At 35.2% G+C, this 22,862-nt stretch overlaps 1 protein-coding gene across 3 annotated transcripts in view; it reads left to right on the top strand.

Annotated features, from left to right (window-relative positions):
• Dcn (decorin) overlaps positions 1–22,862 on the top strand; it is a 39,176-nt gene that overhangs the window by 5,258 nt on the left and 11,056 nt on the right. For all 3 annotated transcript variants that reach the window (XM_010633347.3, XM_010633348.3, XM_010633346.3), the window contains exons 3-5: positions 13,104–13,216; positions 18,957–19,170; positions 20,198–20,311. In XM_010633347.3, the coding sequence (XP_010631649.1) occupies positions 13,104–13,216; positions 18,957–19,170; positions 20,198–20,311 (441 nt within the window). The remainder of the gene's footprint in view (positions 1–13,103; positions 13,217–18,956; positions 19,171–20,197; positions 20,312–22,862) is intronic.

Genomic DNA, 22,862 nt, shown 5'->3' with positions numbered 1-22,862 from the left:
AGAGAGAGAGAGAGAGAGAGAGAGAGAGAGAGAGAGAGAGAGAGAAAGACAGAGAGAGAAAAGAAACCCTCATCTGATGATTCTGCCATGTGCGTATCCCTATGGAAGAAGTCCAATAAAGTATTAAGACATTTCTTTCAGAACCCTTCTAACAATACTTTGCAGAGAACATCTGCCATTATCTTTTCCAGTTCAAATAAACTACGTAGAGGAAGGTAAATAAACATAAAACATGCTCGATAGTAACAACTGAAAACACTTAATTTCTTCGATGATGACATGTGATGCCTAGCCATAAAACATAATAGAAAGTATGTTGAACAGATTTCAAAATTTCACCTTTCATAATTACGCAGGATTAATTAATTAATTCATTCATTCTTTCAGTATATATAGACTGAGTGACAACCATAAGTCAATTTCTGAACAATTACAGGAGAGATGAAGATTATTAGGGTCCCTGATCTTGTGAATCTCATACTCTAGTGGTGGTGACTATTCCTTTTTTAATTGTATATTCTGTATGGTAAGATTGGATTACTATAAACTTCCACAGAAACTTTTAGAAGTATCTAGAGATAACCTGTGTTATGGACTTGGGCAATAAGGTAATATGGCTGAAAAAAATCTTAAGAAAGAGTCAATGTTTGATGGATAAGCTAGTGCAATACATTTTTGATATCACTACAGTGCAATGGCCTATTTTTCAAGGAATTTTATACAAGTTAAATTTCACTTTACCTCTGAGAACAAGGTTGGAAGGACTTATTATTATTACTCTCAGGAATGTAATATCAAAAACTGGAGGGTTATTACTTTTGAGGAGGAATTGGTCTGTTTACAGAAGTTTTATTTTTCTTTAAATATAGTTTCACTTTGTTTCCATGACAAATAGTTCATAAAGCTTGACTTTGATGTAGGCCATGGGCCAGTTTTCTAGTTGTTTATCATGTAAAGGGCACAAACCTATTGTTCAAAAGTAAACAGAAATGTGGTCATAGGACATCGTATTCATTGACCTGGGGGGTGCATTTCTCAGAATATAGTTTTTGTTGTTGCTAATAGTTTGCTTTGTTTATAGATGCCAAAGTAAATTTTTCTGTATGTTATATTTCATTTCTATGTGCTCAAAATGTACATCATTTCTCTGGTACTCGTAGGCCTAACTGACTAAGGATACAGCTAAGACTGTAATGACAATTTGTATTTTGAAACCATATTTCATTCAGATAAGTTCCAATGAACAACGATGTCTCAAACAAGGTACTTTGAGTAATTCAGACATGAATATTTAAATATATGACACAATTTTAATGATATATATTTTAAGGCAGAAAATTTCTTAAAATGTTGAGAAATCCCTTTATCTTTTTTTAAAAAAACCCAAATAGCTTTATTCAGCCTTTTAACAACTATCTAACTTTTGGGCACAATAAGATCTTGGCCAGGTTTTCAAAGCTTGGACATCTTTATATGAAAAAAAATCACTGTCAGTTTTAGAGATCTCATGACGCAAGGAGAGCCCTGCCTCAGTGCAACTCAGTGCATTTTCTGTGTTATATCCTGGTTAACTGAGTACAAGATGGAAGAAAACTAGAAAGAAAGCAAGGGAAAAGGAATGAGCAACTTTACTCATAATAAAGTCAAGGTTATTCATTTAGTCTGATTTGAACAAGAAGCCTAAAGTATTGTAATAAAGAAAAAATGCAATGCATTTTGGGATGAAAAATGTTAAGTATTATCCAATAAGTGGCTCATGTTGTAATGTTGTTTTCGGGATTATCGCTGCCAGAGAATTTTTTTTTCTTTTTGTCCTGCTGAGGATCAAACCAGGGCCTCTTCATGGTGGGCCAGGACTCAAGTAATAAGTTACACCCATCACCCTCTTGCCAGAGCATTTAGTGAGGAAGGAGGGTCCAAGACGGTGAAGAACAAAACTCCTTTGTCATCTTGTAATCTAAACAATGTATAAAACAAGCAAACATTTTTATTACAATGTTTGTCTTTTTTTTTCCATGGAGAGGATTTTTTGGTAAAGATTCACATTAAAATATTAAACAGTTCTTTCAAAGCTAGGAAGCACATACTTTGAAGTATAAATTGTTTAACTAATTCATGGGAAAATTGAAGGCAGTCTGAAAGATTTATTGATTCATTTAATCCCTGGATGTAATTCAACAGGGTAACATTGTAATATGCTTTTCTAGAGCAAGGGAAGCTGAGGGAGTAAAATGAATTCTCCATATCGTGACCAAATTGTTTTGCAGCGTTTGCTGCAATTTAGCTTGTAATTTGAACCAGCAGTTTATGAAACTCATATCATCTCTTCTTTCTTTTTCAATCCTCCTCAGACATAAAATAACTTACTCTCTATCATTACACTTATAAAAAGAACAATAAAAGAAAGCAAATATTTGCAAATTCGGATATCAGTAAATTACCTTAAATTAAGAAACCCAAAATGTAACTTACCCTTTTAAAATTTATTTTAACGAATTCATAAAAATATAAAACTTATATGCTGGGTGTGATGGAACGTACCTAAAATCCGAGGACTGCTTGGGAGACTGAAGAAAGGATTGGTGAGAGTCGGAGGCCAGCTTGGGCTACATAATGAATTCAAAGCCAAGCTGAACTACATAGCGGGATCCTGTCTCAAAAAACAATAATGACCGCAACAAATTACACACATTAATGAGGTACCGTATGATGTTTCAATGGAATATAAGTTAAACATACAATCTCTTCAACTAGGTATTCTATATGATAAAAACATTCAAAATCCTTTCTTTTAGCTTTTTGAAGTGTTCAGTACATAGTTTTCAACTATACATACTTACTGTGCAATAGCACAGCAGGACTTTTTAGTCCTAACTATAGCTTGGTACTCAATGATCAACTTCTCTTTCACTCCCTTCCTTTCCTGTGCTACTTTTCCTTCTGTGCATGGTTTAATTCACTCAACATAAGTATCTCCAGTTCCATCCATCTTGTTGCAAATGATAGAATTGCCTTCATTTTATGGCTGAATATTACTTCATTGTGTTGTATGTGCCAAAATTCCCTTATACACTCAGTTAACGGATGCTACACATAGGATTCAGTCATTTTTAAAAAGCTCTGCATGGACAAGAAAACAATAGAGTTAGGAGACAAACCATGGAACAGGAGAATGTTTGTGAGCTAAAAATAGGAGAGGCGTTGACATACAGCATATATAAGGCATTTTGCATATTCAACAGTAAAATATCCCAAACAAACGAAACGGCCTGATTAAAAGTGGGCGATAGAGCAAACCAGACATTTCTTCAGTTGAATGCTCTACCACTGAACGCTACCTCCAAAGCAGACATTTCTAAATTTCTTCTGATACACAAATTGCCCACAGACACATGAAAAAAGTCTGAACATTATTAATCATCTGGAAAGTGTAAATCAAAGCCACAATGATGTATTACCTTACTGTATTAAGAAGGGATGTTGTCAAGAAGACTAAATTTAATAAATGTTGGTGAAGACTTGGAGAAAGGGGACCACGTACGTGCACACTACTAGGGAGAACGTAAATTAGGCAGCCACTGTGGATAATGGTATGAAAGCCTCAAAATGTAAGAAAAGTAGAATTACTGTAGAATCTAGCAACCCCACTACTAGATACATATACACAGGAAATGAAATCAGTGTGTCAAAGAAACATCTGCTTGTCCGCATTCATCAGAGAAGTATTCACAATAGCTAAGGTAAGGAAACAACATCAGGGTCCGTCTACTAGTGAATGTGACTCATTCTTCTCAAATCATCCATTAATATCCAGATCCTGATATTGATCTTGACTCTATGCCCGGTTTTGTGTCAATATCTTAAAGGAAGATAGCAAAGGAAGAGCATTTCTTCTATTATGTATTCTTTGATCCATCCACGTATGTTTGGACCAAGTGTCAACAGAGAGCAAAATTTGGTAATGACTTTCATCTTTTTGTTGAAATGAAGATCCACCCTGAAAAGTTAAATGAGCATAAACAGTGCCCTTTTATAGCTTCTAAGACTAAAGTGATAGTTATTGATGCATTCCTTATAATCAATTTTTGAAAGAATTGAAATACTTTTAAAGTTACTGACTAGTGGAAAGAGCTGGGGTACACAATTAAACATCTCTAAACTCAGTTCCTACTTTGCCAGTTTCTAGCTATGACTTTGACAGTTTTAATTTATTTTCCGTATTTGGTGAGTGGGATCATTTCTTGCTTTATTGAGAAGACAAAACACATGTCAACTGTTTATCATAATAGCTTTTATAATCTGTTCACAATTTCAGATGAAATCAGCACACAGCTTGAGGCTTTTTCTATTACATCCTCTTTTATTTGAAATTTAGAATCTTTCATAAGTATGGTGGAATGTTGAGCTGGACACGGTACAGTACCATCTTTCTTCTTTCCTGAAGAGATACGCATACCCTCCAGACATAAATAGATAAAAATCCAAACATTGCACAATTATTGAGCAACTCAGTGTTCTCCAAACTCAAGTTCCTTTGAACAAAATTGGTTAGATAGAACTGAGTATAATGACTTATTTGGTTATTTCACAACCACAAATGATTCAAAACCCACATACTTAATCCTGTAGAAATGGTACCAGAAGATGAAATGCATTTAATTTTATCATCTAAAAAATTACAGATAATTACTCCTTCCTGAAATGTACCTCTTAACACAAAGGATATATTCATTTAAAAAAAATTCAGGAAAGAAAGAAAGCACAACTCTTTCAATTGCATAAAGTCAATTTCTTTTTAAAAATCACTTTGCCTGAGCTGGTGAAAGCTTTGACAGTGTTTGTCACTTGTGACATATTAAAACACCATGTGTTGTTTGTCTGGGAAAACTTATATCAGTGGCAACAGCTCAATTACACCTTTCCTATGAAATCAGTCCAGAAAATAAACCACGGCTACCCTGCAGAGGGGCAGGCAGTGCTAGACGCTGTTACCTTCACAGTTTAGGCCAAGCTGTATAGCAGCAGGGACATGGGGTGTCAGTTATCCAGAGTTTTAGTTGCATCAAATGGATTTTTTCAAAAAGTACTACGAGTTAGAGGCTGGGCACAGAACATGCCTCCCAGGTTTCCTACATTGTCATTGGGCAGAGTCTGGGCGATCTTCAGATAAAGCAAGCTGTATGCTCAAATGATGAGTTATACTTCGCTTCTGACTCAAGGAATCAAAGATGGAGTCGTTGAAGGACAAAGAAAATGTCTGTCTCTTTGAGCTGACCAAGAACTGACATATCCCTGCTGTCTTTGTTGGCCCTGGGAGGGAGAAGGAGGCAGCTGTGTGGGATCAAGGTATTTTGTGAGCTTGCAGCTGGGATGCTTTCTCCTTTGGAAGAACATCCTGGCTCTAGGGGACAGGATGGAACCGGATTAGCTGGAATAGTAATTCCCTGGGTAAAAGAGGAAAGCTTTGCACTGTGACTGTTTTTCTTCAAAGAACAGCAAGGAGATTATATGGTTCCTCAGAAAAATGAAGATAAAATAAACCAGTTAATGATCCGTTCTTCAGCAACTACAGTGTAACAGTCAAGTTGTATGACCTTTGATTTAGTATGTAGACTGCTTTGAGATAGTTTCTGGGATTTCTCCTTCTTCCTTCAACTTTACTATAATCTACATTTGCCTTGATTATTCTGTAATAATCAATTACACATACATGAGCATGATTATGTAATATCTTTTAATAGCTCTTTTTAAAAAATGGTCCTGGGGATTGAATCCAGAGACTGTACATGGAGCTACATGCTTAGCAATCTTTAAATTCTATTGTTAAAATCATGAACTAGCCCGGGCTGGCCTCAAACTTGCTATTCTCCTGTCTAGCCTCCTCCCAGAGTGCTGGGAGGGCAAGAATGCACCAACACACCCACCTTTGATCACCTCTTTGTATTGTACTTGTTTACCTGCTCTCTCTTCCAGAGTGGAAGTGGAGTAACAATTTTTCTTGGTGTGCTTTCTACTCAGTCAAATGCCTTACACTTGGTGGGCTCTTAAAAAAAGTCAATCAATATTTAATGAAAGAATAAGTGAGCATGGGTATGGTTCCGGGCATGGATGCATATATTTTTGAGGCTACTCACATAGAAACGACAGGGTGAAATGCGGCTGCCTCCAAATTAGAAGTCATACAGCTACCGTGACCATGATTCTTCCCTCGGAGGGTGATGACAACTAGGAAATGCAAACCTTTCTTGAGTTTGTTTGTAATAGAAGGGAATTGGTAACTGTTCTTATTTTAACCCATATCTAACTGATAGTACAGGGTAACTGCGGTTTTGAAGAGGCATGCCATACCTTCCTGGGGCAGGAAGATTTTGTTTGAGACTAAACATATTAAGTGTCCTTTTGGTGATCTGCCAAAAAACTGACATAAGTATAGCACCATTGTCCTAGTTACTAAGCTGAAGACAGAGTTATAAAAAATGAGTTATTGGACATCAACAAGAATGAATCTTAGAGTTGACCCCCTGCAGAATATTTCAGGGCAACCTGATCTTCCTCTAATGCTATGTACACTGGAATACTGACATTTACAAGCAGAACAGTGCTGTTTATCATTGGGATAGCCAGAGAGAGGGAAAGGATTACATGTCTTCCTAGCTTTAATTTAGAAATGATTTCGGAGAATGTGTTAAGTAAGTAAAGTTTAAAAAAAAATCATATTTTAAAGAAGCTAAGCACCATTTGGATGATTTGGTAGAACAAATACATAATCCTGGCTACCCTAGGAAATTGTGCTTTAATGGAAAACTTGCAGCTATATAAAAGAATATTTATTGAAAAATTAATTCAAGAAATCCTTCTACTCCCATTACTATTATTGAATAAGTATTGACCCAGAACACGGTGACTTAAAGAAATAGTTTTATTTTGCTTACAACTTGAAGTGTCAGAAATTTGGGAAAGGCTCAGAAGAGCTTCCTCACTCGGAGTCTCATGCCTTTTCAATCAGATATTTGTTGAGAGCAGTGTCAAGGGACAGCTAGCTTGGGCTCAGGTGGTCTTTGCAGATGTGGTCTCAGTGGACACATATTTCTTCCATGATTCTGGTATCCTGAGAGAAAGCATCTTAGAAGAGCCAGACCACAGCTGCACTGCCTTTTCTGACTGCAAATTCCATGAAGTTTCATTCCACGGTATCTCACCGGCTCACAGAAGCAGCAGAAAAGTCCACCCAGATTGGAGAGGAAGGGAGGGGAATCAACCCCCACCTCTTGAAGAGCTAGAATGAATTCTTGTAGTAGAAGAACATGAAAAGCTGGAGATGTAGGTTTCTTCCATCTTTGGATAATACCATTATTTACACATTTACTTAGGTTTTTTAGTATATTTCCAATAAGTACTATGAGCATAAACTATGGATTATATACAGAATTCCCACAGATATTACGTGTCGCTATGAAGGCTATTACTTTAAAAATACACATTTCTTAAGAAGTTAGATAAATTATAAGTTCATTTTATAGTTACTTAAGTCTGCTTAAGACAATAAAAGTAGCAAATCACATCTCGACTTTGTTTACACTATGGAATATCTTTTTGGAAGCAAATTTTGCCTAGGTGTTGGACATATCAGTTTTAAAATGGCTTCTGTATTTTCCATATTGTTTTATGGATTACGTAAAATTCTGCATTGTCAATAGAAACTATTAGGTTAAATTGTATCAAGCTAACACAAACATATATAGTGAAAGACAGTATTTGTTAAATTTATTTGTATAGTTAGAAAAGAACTTAATGTATAATAACTGTTTGCCTAGAATGGACTTAGTTTTATACTCTTTCAAGTTTAGTTTAAGTGCAATGAAACATTTTTCAATCATCAAAAATAATCTCAGTCTCATGGACCTCAACTGACATCAGATGATATTTTTAGATGATGATCTAGCAGGTGAGGGATGCTAACTAGAGGTCTGGTGATATCTAGTTAATAGTAGAGTTAATATACCCAAGTCATTCTACAGGTCACTCTGAAGATGAATGAACAAAGAATGACATTTTATAGATTTGCAAAAATATGTATTATGTGCCACCACTATATAGGATTATGTTGACTAGAACCAACTTTTTGGAGGCCTTTGGACTTGTTGGGAAACTTATGCTAACTGATCTGAAGATTTCTTATCCAAAGATGGAGCACTGTGGACCTATTCTCCAATGGCCTGGTGTTTCAGGAAACAAAGATGAATGAAACGCCAGGAAATTTTGTGACAAAATAATAATTAAAATAATAATCAACCAGAGATGAAGATCTTTAGATGAAATATCTGTGTTTGTCACACATGAAAACAAATTTCAGACTCCAAGATAAAAGCCTCATGGTGGCACAGAGGAGAAGAGACTTGCAGATAACACTCAGCAGCATGGCTAGTGCTCTACACTTTCTTTTCCTACTGATAATAACCATAGGTAGTAGTATCTGAGATCCTTCTTTGCAATACAGCAGATGGTTACTTTGTAGTAGAGCTTATTAGTTTTCACAAAAATTCTATAAGAAAACAGAAGCACAAATAGCTTAAGTAACTGCTTTATGATATCAAGGATCAAGAGGAGGAAACAGGATTTTCACTGACATAACAAACTCATAAAAAGTAGCTGTGAAAAACTCCAAATTCTACAGCACAGAGCTTTGACAAGTGTCAATTAATGTCCTGATTTTTCTATATGTCCCCTCCCGCATTTCTTCTTCCATATCATTTTGAAACAAATTCCAGTTAACACTATTTTATCCAACCATGTGTAAATATATTTTATGAAAAAATAAAACCTTTGATAGAATAATGATGATTGATTCAAACTTTAACAGTAATTTCTTAGAATTAGTCACATTATATACACATTTGTAATCATTTAAAATATTATAAATGTTTATTTTACAGTGTGCTTATATGAATCAAGATCCAAATGCAGTTCATATCCTTGCTTTTTTTGGCAAGGGTGAGGGTCTAGGAATTGAACTTTGTGAATAATAAACACATACTCTGTACTCTTAGCCTATGTTGCATTTTTTAAAAATGGATCTTCAGTTTGTTTCAGACTGCAGTTTCGCGAACAGTTCTTTATTTTCTTTAGAAATGTATTTGTCAAAAACTTTGAGATTGTTGATGGAGCTATCTCTTTAGTGACCTTTAGCACGCTCTTTCGAATTGGTTGTTTGTGTGTTCATTTTTGACAATACAAATCCATGAATGAAAATTTGTTTTTCATCCAGAGGCATATCTGTGATCCTTTCCTAAGATAAATAGGTATCATGAAAATAAATTATAACTATGAATCTGTCACCATAGAGGATAGATAAAGCAGCCTTCTTCAGATATATATGTGCAAAAAGGTGTTTCAAAAATATGTCAGAGATGAAGAAAGTAAGGGCAACTTCAGACACCCATAATAGGAATGACATATTTGATGGTAGAACTCATTCGAAAATTTGGAATAGAAAACATTATGTCCACAGTCATCCGTTTTATCCTAACACAGTAATACCTTGGTTCATAAAAGCTCCTCTTCACAAACAATTCTGCTTGCAAACAGAAGCATTTGGCAAAATTTTGCTTCTGATGGAGAACTCTGTTTTGGGTTAGGAACACAAATGTGGCCATCGTCCCTAGAATGTGGAACGAATTAAGTTGGTGAACGAAGATACTGCACTTCTGAGAGAGGAATGATTCCTCTGAAAGCAGAATGCATAGCAATGCTATTTCGATACATGGCAGAAACGATCTCAAAGCCATGGTGTGAAGTTTCCACCACAAGACAGCAGGAAGGCCTGGTCTTTAATCAGTCAGAAAAAACAAATATGAATGAAAGGAGCCAGAAAAGCACCGGTGGAAAACAATCATTTGTCTTTCCCTATCCAGAAACTGTAGAAACACAAGATGGGATGCCCTAAGTATATAGGTCTGCAATCCATAGTGACCTCTGATATGTCAAGTTTGAAGATTTATACAGGAGGGGGATATCAGTAAATTTTAAGGGATTGTTAGGGTGGGAGTAGTAAAAAAGGCAGCGGATTTTCCATAAAATGTCCATCGTATGAAGAAAGATGAGTGGCTAGGAAAGAGTGCAATGTACTCAAAGGACAGCTGTAGATAAGCATTTTTAAAAGTGTATGCAGTGGCCACACATATAAATGTGTACCAGACTTTTGAGGACTCAGAACAGCTTGGTACTTGATCTACCTTAGCCACGAGGCATGCTGCATTATCCATTTAATTTCTGTGGATTTCTGCTTCATTATCTAGAAGAAGCAAGATTAGCTTTGAAGTTTCCTGATTTCAGGAAAATAAAAGTATTTTGAATGCTGAACAAGTCAGTTTCTTAAAATTCTCAAAATCAAGCCTAGGAAAATAAAAGCTTGCTAGCTACTGTCATAATCATTTCCCGAGGAGGTCTAGTAAAAGTAGAAAAGGAAGCAAAGGCAGACAATGTCTCAGAAAAACGTCGCTTTATATTACAACTAAACATATTGTCCTTATGTTTTTCTTATTTACATATATTCTGATAAAAATACTTCTATGGCATCTGTAGGATTTGGGAACCATACATAATTAGAGTCCTTCTCTTTGTGACATTGTAAGAACTCATACTTGGGGTAATTTGCTCATGGAATTCTTCCTGTACTGTTTCAATGTGTTAATTAATAGCATAACACTTTTTCCAGATTTTCAACGTATAGCATATTACCCTGTCTAATGTCCAAATGGTCCTTGTTGGAAATACAGATAAGTGCAAAAGAAAGCAAAAGCATGTTGGAAACTGGAAGTATTATCTGCTATCCACATTTTACCTCTTCTAACTACATCAGCTTGTTCGTGTCACTAAATTTTCCTAAATGTCACCTAGAAAAAGGGAATCATCAAATTGCCTTACCTGTCATCGTGAATTGTTGAGAAGTTGAACAAAATAATATATTTTTAATTTATCAAGTAATCTCTAAGGTCATTGAAATTATTAATAATAAAACATCAATAAATGTCACAAGGGGGCATGAATTGATTACTAACTCAGAGAAAGTTATATGATTATAATGTTAATTATTAAAATATTTCTCCAAGACCTGAGCTACAAAAATCACAAGAGTGAAGGTGTTATTTTTACAATAAATCTTCTGAAATAAAATGTATATTATTCTACTTAAGTAGTTTCTAGCTTTACAAAATTCTGGGATGAAAACATTACTAAAATTGTTACCTGCCCAGACACATCCTTTTCTTCCACATCTGAAATGTTCTTTGGTTTTGAGAAAATGTTAAGAAAGTCCCTAGAATTCAAATTCACCAATGTATAAAAATAAGTGTGCATGGATATGAAGACTTTGACCCCTCCCCCACACACAACCCAAGAAGAAATAATGAGATATGGGCAGTAAATGTACTCCAAATGAAAGGAAATGTGTCTTTTTTTGAGTTGGATAACATTAATTATCAAAGATTTGGCAGAAGTACACTCCCTCTAATTGCATGAAATTAGTAAACTGACATTTCTGAAAATGGCAGTGATTACGGCTGCATAATGCCATTAAATATCCTCCTACAAGGTAGCTGTTCTGGTGGTTTACTGTTTATCACTGGAAACTCTTTGCTCCTGCTATTGCTATGAGAACTGTTTCCTTGGGGAGTTCTGTATTTATGGAGCATTTGGTGTTGGTTCATAGTCACCTGCTCTTTGATATTGAAATTTATAAAGATAGTGGCCCCTAAATTAGGAACGAGATACTTTTCCCACTGTCAGCAGAACAGTAATATTGAAAACAAGAAGATATTTGGAGAAAACTCAGAAGTAAGTAATTGTAGATAAAGAATAGGTAATTTTCATGAAAGAAATAGAGATGATTGAAATATGCCCACCATGAACAGTTTAAGAGCATATGTTTTCAAGACACAAAAGGAGAATGAAGATTTTTCAATGTAGTAGTTATGGTACCCTGCTATAGATGTTATTAATAGAAACTTTGGATTGAATTTTGTTTTCCTTGAGATATGAGGAGTAATTTTGATTTGCTCTTGCCATATTCCCACCATTTGATAAATTGTTTGTTCCTAGGTGTAATGTAACAAAGGAGTACTGAAAAAATGAAAAAAAATATTTAATTTCAGATATGATGAAAATTTCAGATGTAATCAAAACATATTTAAAATGTATGCTATGCAATCTTAGAGTATAAAAATTACCACATTAATTTAATAGAATAGTATATTTCCACTTACTATCCCACATAAATAAGAGCAAAGCCAGTGGAAGACAAAAAGGTCTCATTTAACATTATTCTGTATTAACAATCATGATGATTTATTCATAGCAATACCACTTTTGAATAAAACCTGTTTAATAATTAATGAAATGTTTTATCATAATAGCACTTGCTTATTCAATGCTTATATTTATGAATTAAAAGCAATAACTCTATTAGACATAAATCTTACATTCAAAAATGTTGTACATAAAATTAATTTTAGAGAAGTTATGCCTACCAATTTATTGTTGAAAAATATCAGTTAAAATTGACATTGTTCTGGCATTCCAATTGAAACTGAAAGAATCAGTCTCCCAAAGTCTGGATAAATTCTCAAGTTGTTGTCACACAACTTGGTTACATCATGATGTGTACAGTGTGGATTTATCAAAAGGGAGCCTCATAACTGATAGCTTTGTTACAGTACTTCTCTACTGATCAGGTATTTATGTAGAGATGTGCAGCTTTATACATCACTCAAACTGAGCACATATTCAAAGCAAAGAAGCAAAACGTATTGTATACTGAAAGACTTGAGCTATGTATTATGGAAAGTACAAATTTTCCCCTATGTAGATGAGGATTTTCATAGGGAAAATACCATGTTCAGTTTATGATTAGAAACAAAAATTATCTTTTGCCTTCCTTGCAAAGGATAGAGCAAACATATAATACTGAAATGGATATAATTCGTAGAAGAAAAAATGTTATCTGCACCACTGTACCGTAATATTGAGTTCTTTGGGATTCCATTCTCTGCAGTGCAGTAGCCATGCATCTCTTTTCCCTGACTGTACTCTCTTTATGCTTATGCTAGGTCTGGACAAAGTGCCCACTGATCTTCCACCTGACACAACGCTGCTGGACCTGCAAAACAACAAAATAACTGAAATCAAAGATGGGGACTTCAAGAACCTGAAAGACCTCCATGTAAGAACAATTTTATTTTTGAGTGATAACAATATATGACTCAGTGTACTTTTTTTAAAAGTAGAGAAAGCCAAAAGTACTTATTGTAACAAATTAATATTCCTGCAGTTAGTGAAATATCTTCTTGGTGATGGTGAACGAGCAAAGCATCATGTGAATTAACCAGTAAGGTTTTATTCAATGTTCATGTACATAACCCATTTTTAGCATTTTTTTTCTAAAATACGTTTTATCTTAATCATTTCTCATGTCACCATGAACAAATAAATATATGTCCCTTTTTAGGTTGTACTTCAAAAGTGGAAAAATATAAAATAGATAGATACTAGAATTATTTTCTTCTTTTCATTTTCTTTCATTCATTTTCTACAAGAAGTGTCAGTAGTTTCTAAATTCTCAAATATTGGCACCAAAAAAAATCATTCATATTTTATATGTGCACATATAGTGAGGAATATGTACTTATGATTATATGTGCTTTTTACTTTGATTTCCACTTACCTGTATTATGATATCCAATCCACTGGTGAGAATTCTATTAGAAAAGAGATGTCACTCAAATGGGTTTTGTGGAGGAAATTTTATAGAAGGGACTTTTTGCTTGGGGTATGGAAATTAACAAAGTGTTATGAAGAATCTTGATCCACAAGACCTCAAGGTTTGAGGCAACTCAGGGATGTCAGAGTTATAGAAGAGCAGAATTGCTGTTGTCCCAACTTATTTCTTGCTCATGTCTCCTCTGGCTGAACTTACTTAGAGACCAGAGGTGGGCACTGAGTTGATGCAGTCCCTAAAGGTCAGTTTCTCAGGACATGCTGGAAGGATAAGCATGATGAAGGATAAGCATGAATAAAACCTTAGATGATGGAGGGGTGTGCTGTAAAAGGAGAATGATCAGCCTATTGAAGTAGGGTGAAGTCTTCCAAGCAGCTTTCTGGAAAAGTAAAGGCAATGTCTGTGCACATGCATCACAAAATCATTATGTGAGATAAGTACATGGTAGCTTCCCCCTCAAAATACCAGTGCATACCTACTACTAACAAGCCAGTCTTGAATGTCTAAGATATATTAAGAAAATCTCACTGTGTCCGTATTCCACTGTTGAAACACTGTTGAACTGTTGGCTCCTGTTCTTGGGAAGGCAACATTAAGAATCACAATAAAGAGCATCCGGACAGAGATGGACCTGGGGCAGAGGAGGCTGGAAATCACATAGGCACATGGATGGAGACACAGATACCTAGAAGAGCTATTAGTGACATATTCAGAGGGCCCTGTTGTAGAGAAGAAATTGAGTTTACTTTCTTCCACCATACGATAATAGAACTAACTCTCCTAGGGAGCAAGAAAAGGTTTTCATTCAACATTAAAAATGTAATTTGAAAATATAGAATTTTTAGAAAATAGCATTACCAAGTAATGTAATGCCCATCTGTGGAGATTGGTTCAGTTTCTTTTCATGAGTTTCATAGAAATTCTTTTTATTAGGTGCACCAGGGTAGTAAATTTGCATCCATTTAATTGTTCCAGGTGACATTGCAAAAATAATCAATATACAGTAACACATAAAAATAAATCATTGTTATATACATTAGAATAAGAAATACAGATATAAGGAACTTCATAAAATATAAAAAAGAATAAATTGGCCAAGATAAGATTTATATAATATAGATAAAATTTAGATATGAGCTTTCTAGAGCCCAAATGCAAAAAGTAATAAATATTTACTAATTAGAAAAACATATACCAGGTTTTGTAAATGGAGCAAGAATTTTTTTACCTTCAGACTTTAAGATTCACCTGTATAAATACCACATAGTTTCTCTGGTGTGAAAAACTAAAAGTGTAAATTGTATAACTGTATGCAAATTAAATACAGGCTAAAGGTGTAGAGGAAGTGGGAAGGGTTGGGGAAAGGAAATAAGGAAAAAGAAAAAATATGAGAAAAGGAAAAAATGGAAACAAAGTAAATAGGGAAGGAAGGAGGGGGTGAAGGGAGGGCAGGGACAAGGGGAAAAATGAGAACCAAGACCTGTCATGTAAAGGTACAAAAGCCCAATGATGAATGTAACTGTACTGTATACTTAAAAAGTGCCAATAAACTCAATAAAATAAACAAAACAAAACACAAAAGACCTTAAGATTCTACATGGAGTCACTGAAAGAAAAATCAAACACATAGTGAAAAATCCATGGTCAATTTATTGATATATCCAACAATATAAGCCATATGATGTAATTATTGTGTCTAAAGTTCAAAGTGAGAAATTAGACACCAGTTTATATCAGTTTACCAGGTAGTGATATGAAAGTATATGTGATAAGCCAGGAGTGGTGGTGCATGCCTATAATCCTAGCACTTGGGAGGCTGAGGCAGGAAGATCACTGTGAGTTTGAGACCAGCCTGGGCTACATAGGGACTTCCAGGTCAGTCTGAACTACATAGTGAGACCCTGTCTCAAAAACAAACAAACAAACAAACAAAACAAGAAAGTATATGTGATAAAGTGTTTAAGATTAGCAGAAAAAGAAAAGGCAGAGAAAAAGAAAAGAGGGGTTTCTGTGAAAGAAGAAAGCAAAGGCAGAAGAAAAGTAGGCATCAGAAAACAAAAAATGCAAGCTGACTCAAGGAAAAATGCAGGCTCCAAACATTGCCTGTGTGAGAGAAGCTAAAGGGGAACAAGGGAGCCATGGCCACTGTCAGTGGACGCTGGGCTCCTTACCTCCTCTGCTTTCTTCCTAAGGATGCCCCAGGGTGAGCTGATAGTGAAACCAGAGAGATCTGCCAGTGATCACCTAAACTGTCACTGCAACACTTTAGACAGGCGACAATAAAGAAGGAGCATTATTAATTTCAGTAATTTTTTTCTTTTTTTTTTTTTTTGGTACCGGGGATTGAACTCAGGTCCTTGCGCTTGCAAGGCAGGCCACCGAACCGCTGAGCTAAATCTCCAGCCCTGAGTAAATATTTTACAAAGCCTTTTACTTGCACAAATCTACCCTAGAGCTATGAGGGAGGAAAATTCTTATAACAATCTCAACTTCCTGTGTGCTTAAGTACACTTTGAATACTCCTTTAAAACTCCTGTACCCTTAAGTAAGTCACATCTGGTTTCTGTATCGTTCTCTTTACATCCGGTATTGGTACTAATGTGGTCTTCTTTCCCCAAGTCCACTTCTGCGTGCACTCCTGGGCCATCCTTTCATAATTCCTTTGTTTCAACCTCAAAGCGTCCACCGGAAGAAGAGTTTATTAGAGCTTCTGACCAGGCAGAGGATGAAATAAGTATTTTCCTCCTACGCTTGCATTTGTGATCATTTCCATCCTTGTTATTATGCAAGCACCATGATTTCAGCTGGGAGAGCTGCACTTGAGTGAGAAGGACGAAGAAATGAAAATGTAGAAAGGATTAAAATGGATTTAACAGCAAAAACAAGATTTCTTTATTCTCCAATAATTTTACTAATTTACAACGTCACGGCTGTGTGGGAGCAGTTGCATAGGAGTAGACTTAAATTTATAATGAGTAAGAAAATATATAATTATTTATAATATAATTGAAAAGGAAGCATGACAATACTGATATTCAACATTTTTTCTTTTTCAAATAAAGTTTAATAAATCTAGGTAAGAAGGATTTTTTCAAAGTAAAAGTTAACAAAAATTGCCAACAACTAAATAATAGCAAATAATTGTTGAGCAGTTCCTATATACTAGGCACTGTTCTTAGTACTTTAGATACAATAATTTGTTTGACCCTTAGAATTAGTACTATTTTTGTGCAGTACAGAGAAACACTCAATATCTCCTTTAGAGGGATGAGTAAATGTAGGAACAGAGAGGTTAGATGCTAAAAATCACACAGGAGCTGAGAGCCAGACTTTGAATGTAGCCACTCAGGACCAGACATTTGTACTGATAATCGCCTATACATGTGTGACTTAAAAAATAATACCTAGTGGAGTATGACCCCCACATAAAAGGCTTTGGAGAGAAATGTACATGTTAAAAGTAAGCGTTCAACATCTCTCCAGAAAACAAAAACTCAAACAGATTTTTTCAGGCCATGTTTCACATATTCAAGTGTACCAAGCTCTCAAAATTTTGTTCCGGGAATGAGAAGTGAGACTCTCTGCTACCATTTGGTGTGTGTAGCAAGCTACCCGATGCAAGTTACTCTCCAGTATTCTGGTTTTCAGTAGTTTCTCTGATGTTTTTGCTTGTTATTATCCATTTTCTTAAACCCCAATGTTTTTTTTTTCTGTAATATTTATTGGAATCTCTTACAATTTTAGATTAATCCAACAATGCCTAATTTTGGATTTGTTAAAAGATTGTTACTCATAATTAGATGTTTTAATGCATTAAATGGACTCCATGAGGATATATATATCGATTAATCCCTTATTACCTTCAGAAAATATGCTTGTATTTGTGAATCTGTGATGAAGCCACATATCCTATGAATTCAATTCCTTTTCTCACCTCTACTTTCTTATATATGTAAAGAAGTGGACTAAAATTGAAAGTCTTGATAAAATTATACAAAGATCCTTAAAGATAACTGATAAAATAGCTGAAAACAATGTAATTTCTAGAACATATGGATCATTGGAATGGAATAAAGAGCTTCATAAGTGCATTTAGCAATATCTATAGCTATAATAGTAATGAATTAAAGCCAATTTATCACATTAGGAAATGCACAAACAAAAATGAAAAACTTACTAAAAATATTAACATGTTTGTCATGTAAAACTTTTCATTATAAAAAAGGCAGATGAAACCCAAAGAAAATATAGTTAAGTTTCTTTATATCATACTCATTACATTTTATGGACCAGATATTAAAATATATTAAAATTTAATAAAATGAGAAGTACACTGGGCTTGGTGGTAAATTCCTATAATCATAGCACTTGGAAAACTGAGAAGGAAGATCATGAGTTCAAGGCCAGTTTAAAATACTTAATGAAACCTTTTCTCAACCCTGTGTCAGAGACAGAAAGGGAGAGACAGAGTGAGACACAGAGAGAGGGGGCAGGAGAGAGGGAGAGAGAGAGAGAGAGAGAGAGAGAGAGACAGAGAGAAAGAGAGAGAGAGAGAGAGAAGGGAGATTTGTTATTGAATAACTTCTAAAAAAAGGAAATAAATTGTAAGAAAACAAAAGATAGTTTCATCATTTAACTGACAAGGACATCCAAAGTAAAGCAATAAGCTAGAACACAGTTAAAATAAACTACATAGTTATACAAAAGATATAACTTTTTGTGAGGCTACATTTTATGTCCTGCATTGCCGGTGACAGTGATCCTTAGCCCTGCCCATTTCTGTAGAGGAGTCTGTGAAAGTCATCGATGAAGATGGACCTTTAGGTTGAAGAGCTAACTGGAAAATGGGTATGTGTGACACTTTGTAGGTATCCTGGGTCACTAGTTATTCAAACTTTAGTAGTATTAATTTTTTAAAAGTATATACACATTCCAGATGTGCAAAGGAAATGAATCACATTTGCTTACTTCTTTTTTATCTATTGGAATTTTCCCGATTTTTTTCTGCTGGTTCCTTGAATAGAATGAATTCACATTTGCTCTCTCTCTCTCTCTCTCATATATATGCATATATATATATATATATATATATATAGACATTTGTATATGTACATTTATGAAGATGCTTTCAGAAGATTTTAGATTTCTAAAAGAAAATGTATGTTTGCTTATTTACTTCCTACAGGCATTGATCCTTGTCAACAATAAAATTAGCAAAATCAGCCCTGGAGCTTTTGCACCTTTGGTGAAATTGGAAAGACTTTATCTGTCCAAGAATCATCTGAAGGAATTGCCAGAAAAGATGCCCAAAACTCTTCAGGAACTTCGTGCCCATGAGAACGAGATCACCAAAGTGCGAAAGTCTGTGTTCAATGGACTGAATCAGATGATCGTCATAGGTACATATGTTCTTATTATTTGACAAGGCCAAGACTCAAGACAAATTCAGATACTTCAAGTAAGCTTTGGCTGCAGGAATGTGAACCAGTTGAAGTCTGTGTATCCCGACCCTGCATGAGTTGTAGTAACAGGGCCAGGAGAAATGGGAGATCCAACTCATCTTACAAGGATATTTTTATTCCTAAACCTAGAGGATCTTTGAACATGGAGAAGGCTGGAGGACTGAAGTTACCCTACCAGATGCCCCATAAGGAGGGTAGATTCAAGTAGTGCTTAATGAGAGATATTTTGGGATCCTTGTTCACAGTTGGGGTTTGTGTGTGTGTGTGTGTTCTGAAAACACACAAACCCTTGGCTTTAAAAAATGTATAAAGAGGGCCTGGGATTTAGCTCAGTGGTGCTACTGCCTGCCTCTCAAGTACAAGGACCTAAATTCAATCCCTGGTACTCCCCCCAAAAAAAGAAAGAAAGGGGGCCAGGGATTTACCTCAGTGGTTGTGCCGATTGCCTTGCAAGTGCAAGATCCGAGTTTGATCCCCTGTACCAAAAACAAACAAACAACAATATATATAAAGTTTTGTTATATTGTGATAAAAATACAATTTTATATTTGAATATTTGACTTTCAAAGTGCTCTATTCAAATTCTTTAATAGCATTTCCAAGTATTTTAGGTAAGTAGTGGCATAGATATGACTTACAAGCACTTGCTTTTTAATTTGTAGTGGGAATTGAACCCAGGGTCTTCACTCTGAGCTGCATCCCCAGTCATACTTTTTATTTTGAAACAGCAGTATTTTCTTTAAGCAGTTTCTCTGAAATCCTAAAATGATACCATTTTTTTCATAACTCTTTGCTTTTTTATTTTTCTCATTTTTCTTTTGCAGTTCTGAGGATCATGCTTTTCAATCTCTTGCATTTTTTCAGTCCCGATGTTATTGATCCAAAGTTCTTTCTAGAATCCTTATTGAAATGGACACCTTCCTGATTCATAAGTTCCTAAACTCTTCTCTAAAATTCTTTGTAGAACTGGGAACCAACCCCCTGAAGAGCTCCGGGATTGAAAACGGAGCCTTCCAGGGAATGAGGAGGCTCTCCTACATCCGCATTGCTGACACCAACATAACCTCCATCCCTCAAGGTGACAGAACTTTCTCCAAAACATTTCAAAAGATCTAAGTTCAGTGGTTTTGACATATTTTGAAATGGTTGTTGAATATTAAATTGTGACCCAAGTGGACTGTCTTATTACTAGTAAATTCTCCGTACCTGGCAATGTTCGGATTGAGCCTAGTTAATCGTCTGGCCATCTCGCGTCACTGAAAAGATCAACAGACGCCTTGTGAATTTCCTTCTAAGATGTAGCTATATGCACAGTGATTTTATATTAAGGGCCATATCACAAAGAAAAAATTATAGCTATTTTTAAAAGATCAATTTGGTTCTGTGTCAAAGAAAAAAATGGAAGTACTTCTGAAATTCAGCCATTTTTCTGTTAAATTTCCTTTCTCTTAAAGGATCCTTTTCCATTTTAGGACATTTCAGTCACTAATGTTTGAATGAGGATCAACTTACTCCTCTTAAATAGTGACAGCTGTGGATTTTAAGGTGATAGATTTTGAAGTCAATTGTGCTTGAGTTCAAGTTGTTAATAATTAAAGCCAAGGTCCTTCTTCCTCAATTTCTTTATCAGCAAAGTGAAAATAATATTTACCTCACTGGATTGCTATAAAATTAAATCGCTCATAAGAAGAATATCTGACATATAGATAATAGGGATTAATATTTCTTTATATTATTAGTTAAAATGTTTTGAACGCTCACTAGGCTTAGACAATGTACTGAACGCTTGATACAAAACATGAATGGAAATCTCACCTGCTGTTAGGAACAAAGCTTGAAGGGGAAGGCAGTCACCATTCAGTCTCAGTGCTGGTAGATGCCCAAGAGAGGCACCTGAGGCAGCCTTGGTGAGTCAGAAAAGGCCCTAGCCACAGAAAAGTACCTGTATCTTGCACTTTATCTCTGCTTCATGTTTTTAGTCTCAAAAAAGCTCCTCTATATTCTTGAGCTTTCTCCTGAGTCTGTCCCTTCCTCAGCTCAGACTCCCGGTTCTAGGACTGAATGCTAGATGCATATACTTATCTGCAGAAAACATCTGTTTTCCTTTACTGTGATATTACAGAAATCTCAACTCCTGAGAGCACATGTTCCATTGAATGCTTTCTTACTGGCTCTAACCTTTATCAGTACCTTTAGGTGTGAAGAAATCTTCTGGTCCTGTAAAAATAAATACAGGAATAGACAGATTATAACTGGATGGCTAGATTAATAGATATTGACTTAGAGTTTTAAAAAATCTTCGTTATGAGTCATTTTGTTGTATATAACAAATAAGCTTAAATCTTTTAATTATATTTTATATAATATATTTACATAAACTTTATATATAATATATTTAATAAATATGTATTATTTTACAGATAGATAGATAGATAGATAGATAGATAGATAGATAGATCTTCCCTCCATTGCCACAGATTCAACCAACCATGGATCAAAAATGTTTGAAATAAATTGCATCAGTATTGAGTCCTTCTCTAAATAGTACATCATAACTACTTTCTATATGCCATCCCTTCATATCAGATATTCCAGATAATCTAGAGATAACTAAAAATACATGAGGATGCATGTGGGTGATATGAAACTGCCACACTAAATAATGGACCTGATCATTGACACATTTCAGGATTTGAGAGGGCTTGAACCCATCCTTTATAGATTCTGAAGGACAAGACTATAAATCTACACACACACACACACACACACACACACACACACACACAGACGTACATGCACAAAGTACCTATGTAGATATAATCTCTGTGTACATGTGAAGTAATATGCATGTATATGTATCTGTGTGCAATCACACATGCACATAAAAAGGTTTGACTTTCCTATCCTTTGTAATACATCTTCGAACTATCCGTCAGGTAAACATTTTATCGCTCCGCGGTCTGTTTCTTTAACTTTGTTATGTCTTCTTCGTGTCCTGGACACTCCTTTCTCATTACTACTGGCTTGTTTCTTATTTACTTCCTCTTAAGAACACAAACACTGCTGTAACTACAATTTATGAAACGCTTGCTTTGTGCCAAGTATCCTATAAAATACTTTTCATGGCTTCAACACCCCCTCGTATAGTAGTATCCTCCTCCTCAAAATGATCAAAATGCTGCTTAGTGAGGTGCAGCAATTTGTGACAAAAGTTACAGGAAGTAGGAAGCGGCAGAGCGAGACTGCACATGGCTGAGTTTGGACCTCGTGTAAAGTCTTTCTTCCTCTATTTTTGCTTATCGAATAAATGAGTAACTGAAGCTGGGGCTCGGCACATCACCCTCCCCTTGGTCACATTCTCTTCCATCACCTAGGAGGATGGAAAGGGAATAATGCAGTGCAGAGACCACAAATCATAGTTTTTTAATTACAGCAACTTAGTGAAAGGTATGACTTAGTCATTGAGCTGTTCTTTGACTTTAGATGAAGCATTCACACCTTTAAACCATCACTTTTGTTTATTGCAAAATGGAGGTAGAAATAACACCTAATTCTAAAATTACTGTGAGGATCGTTAGATTTAAGTAAGGGTCACATTATATGCATGCTGCCTATATTAAAGCAATTCG

Source organism: Fukomys damarensis, unplaced genomic scaffold (genome assembly GCF_012274545.1).
Source record: "Fukomys damarensis isolate Sample0158 unplaced genomic scaffold, DMR_v1.0_HiC HiC_scaffold_15, whole genome shotgun sequence".
NCBI classification, from domain to species: Eukaryota; Metazoa; Chordata; class Mammalia; order Rodentia; family Bathyergidae; genus Fukomys; species Fukomys damarensis.
The sequence above is the reverse complement of the archived record's forward strand: the minus strand, read 5'-3'. Positions and strand labels throughout refer to the sequence as shown.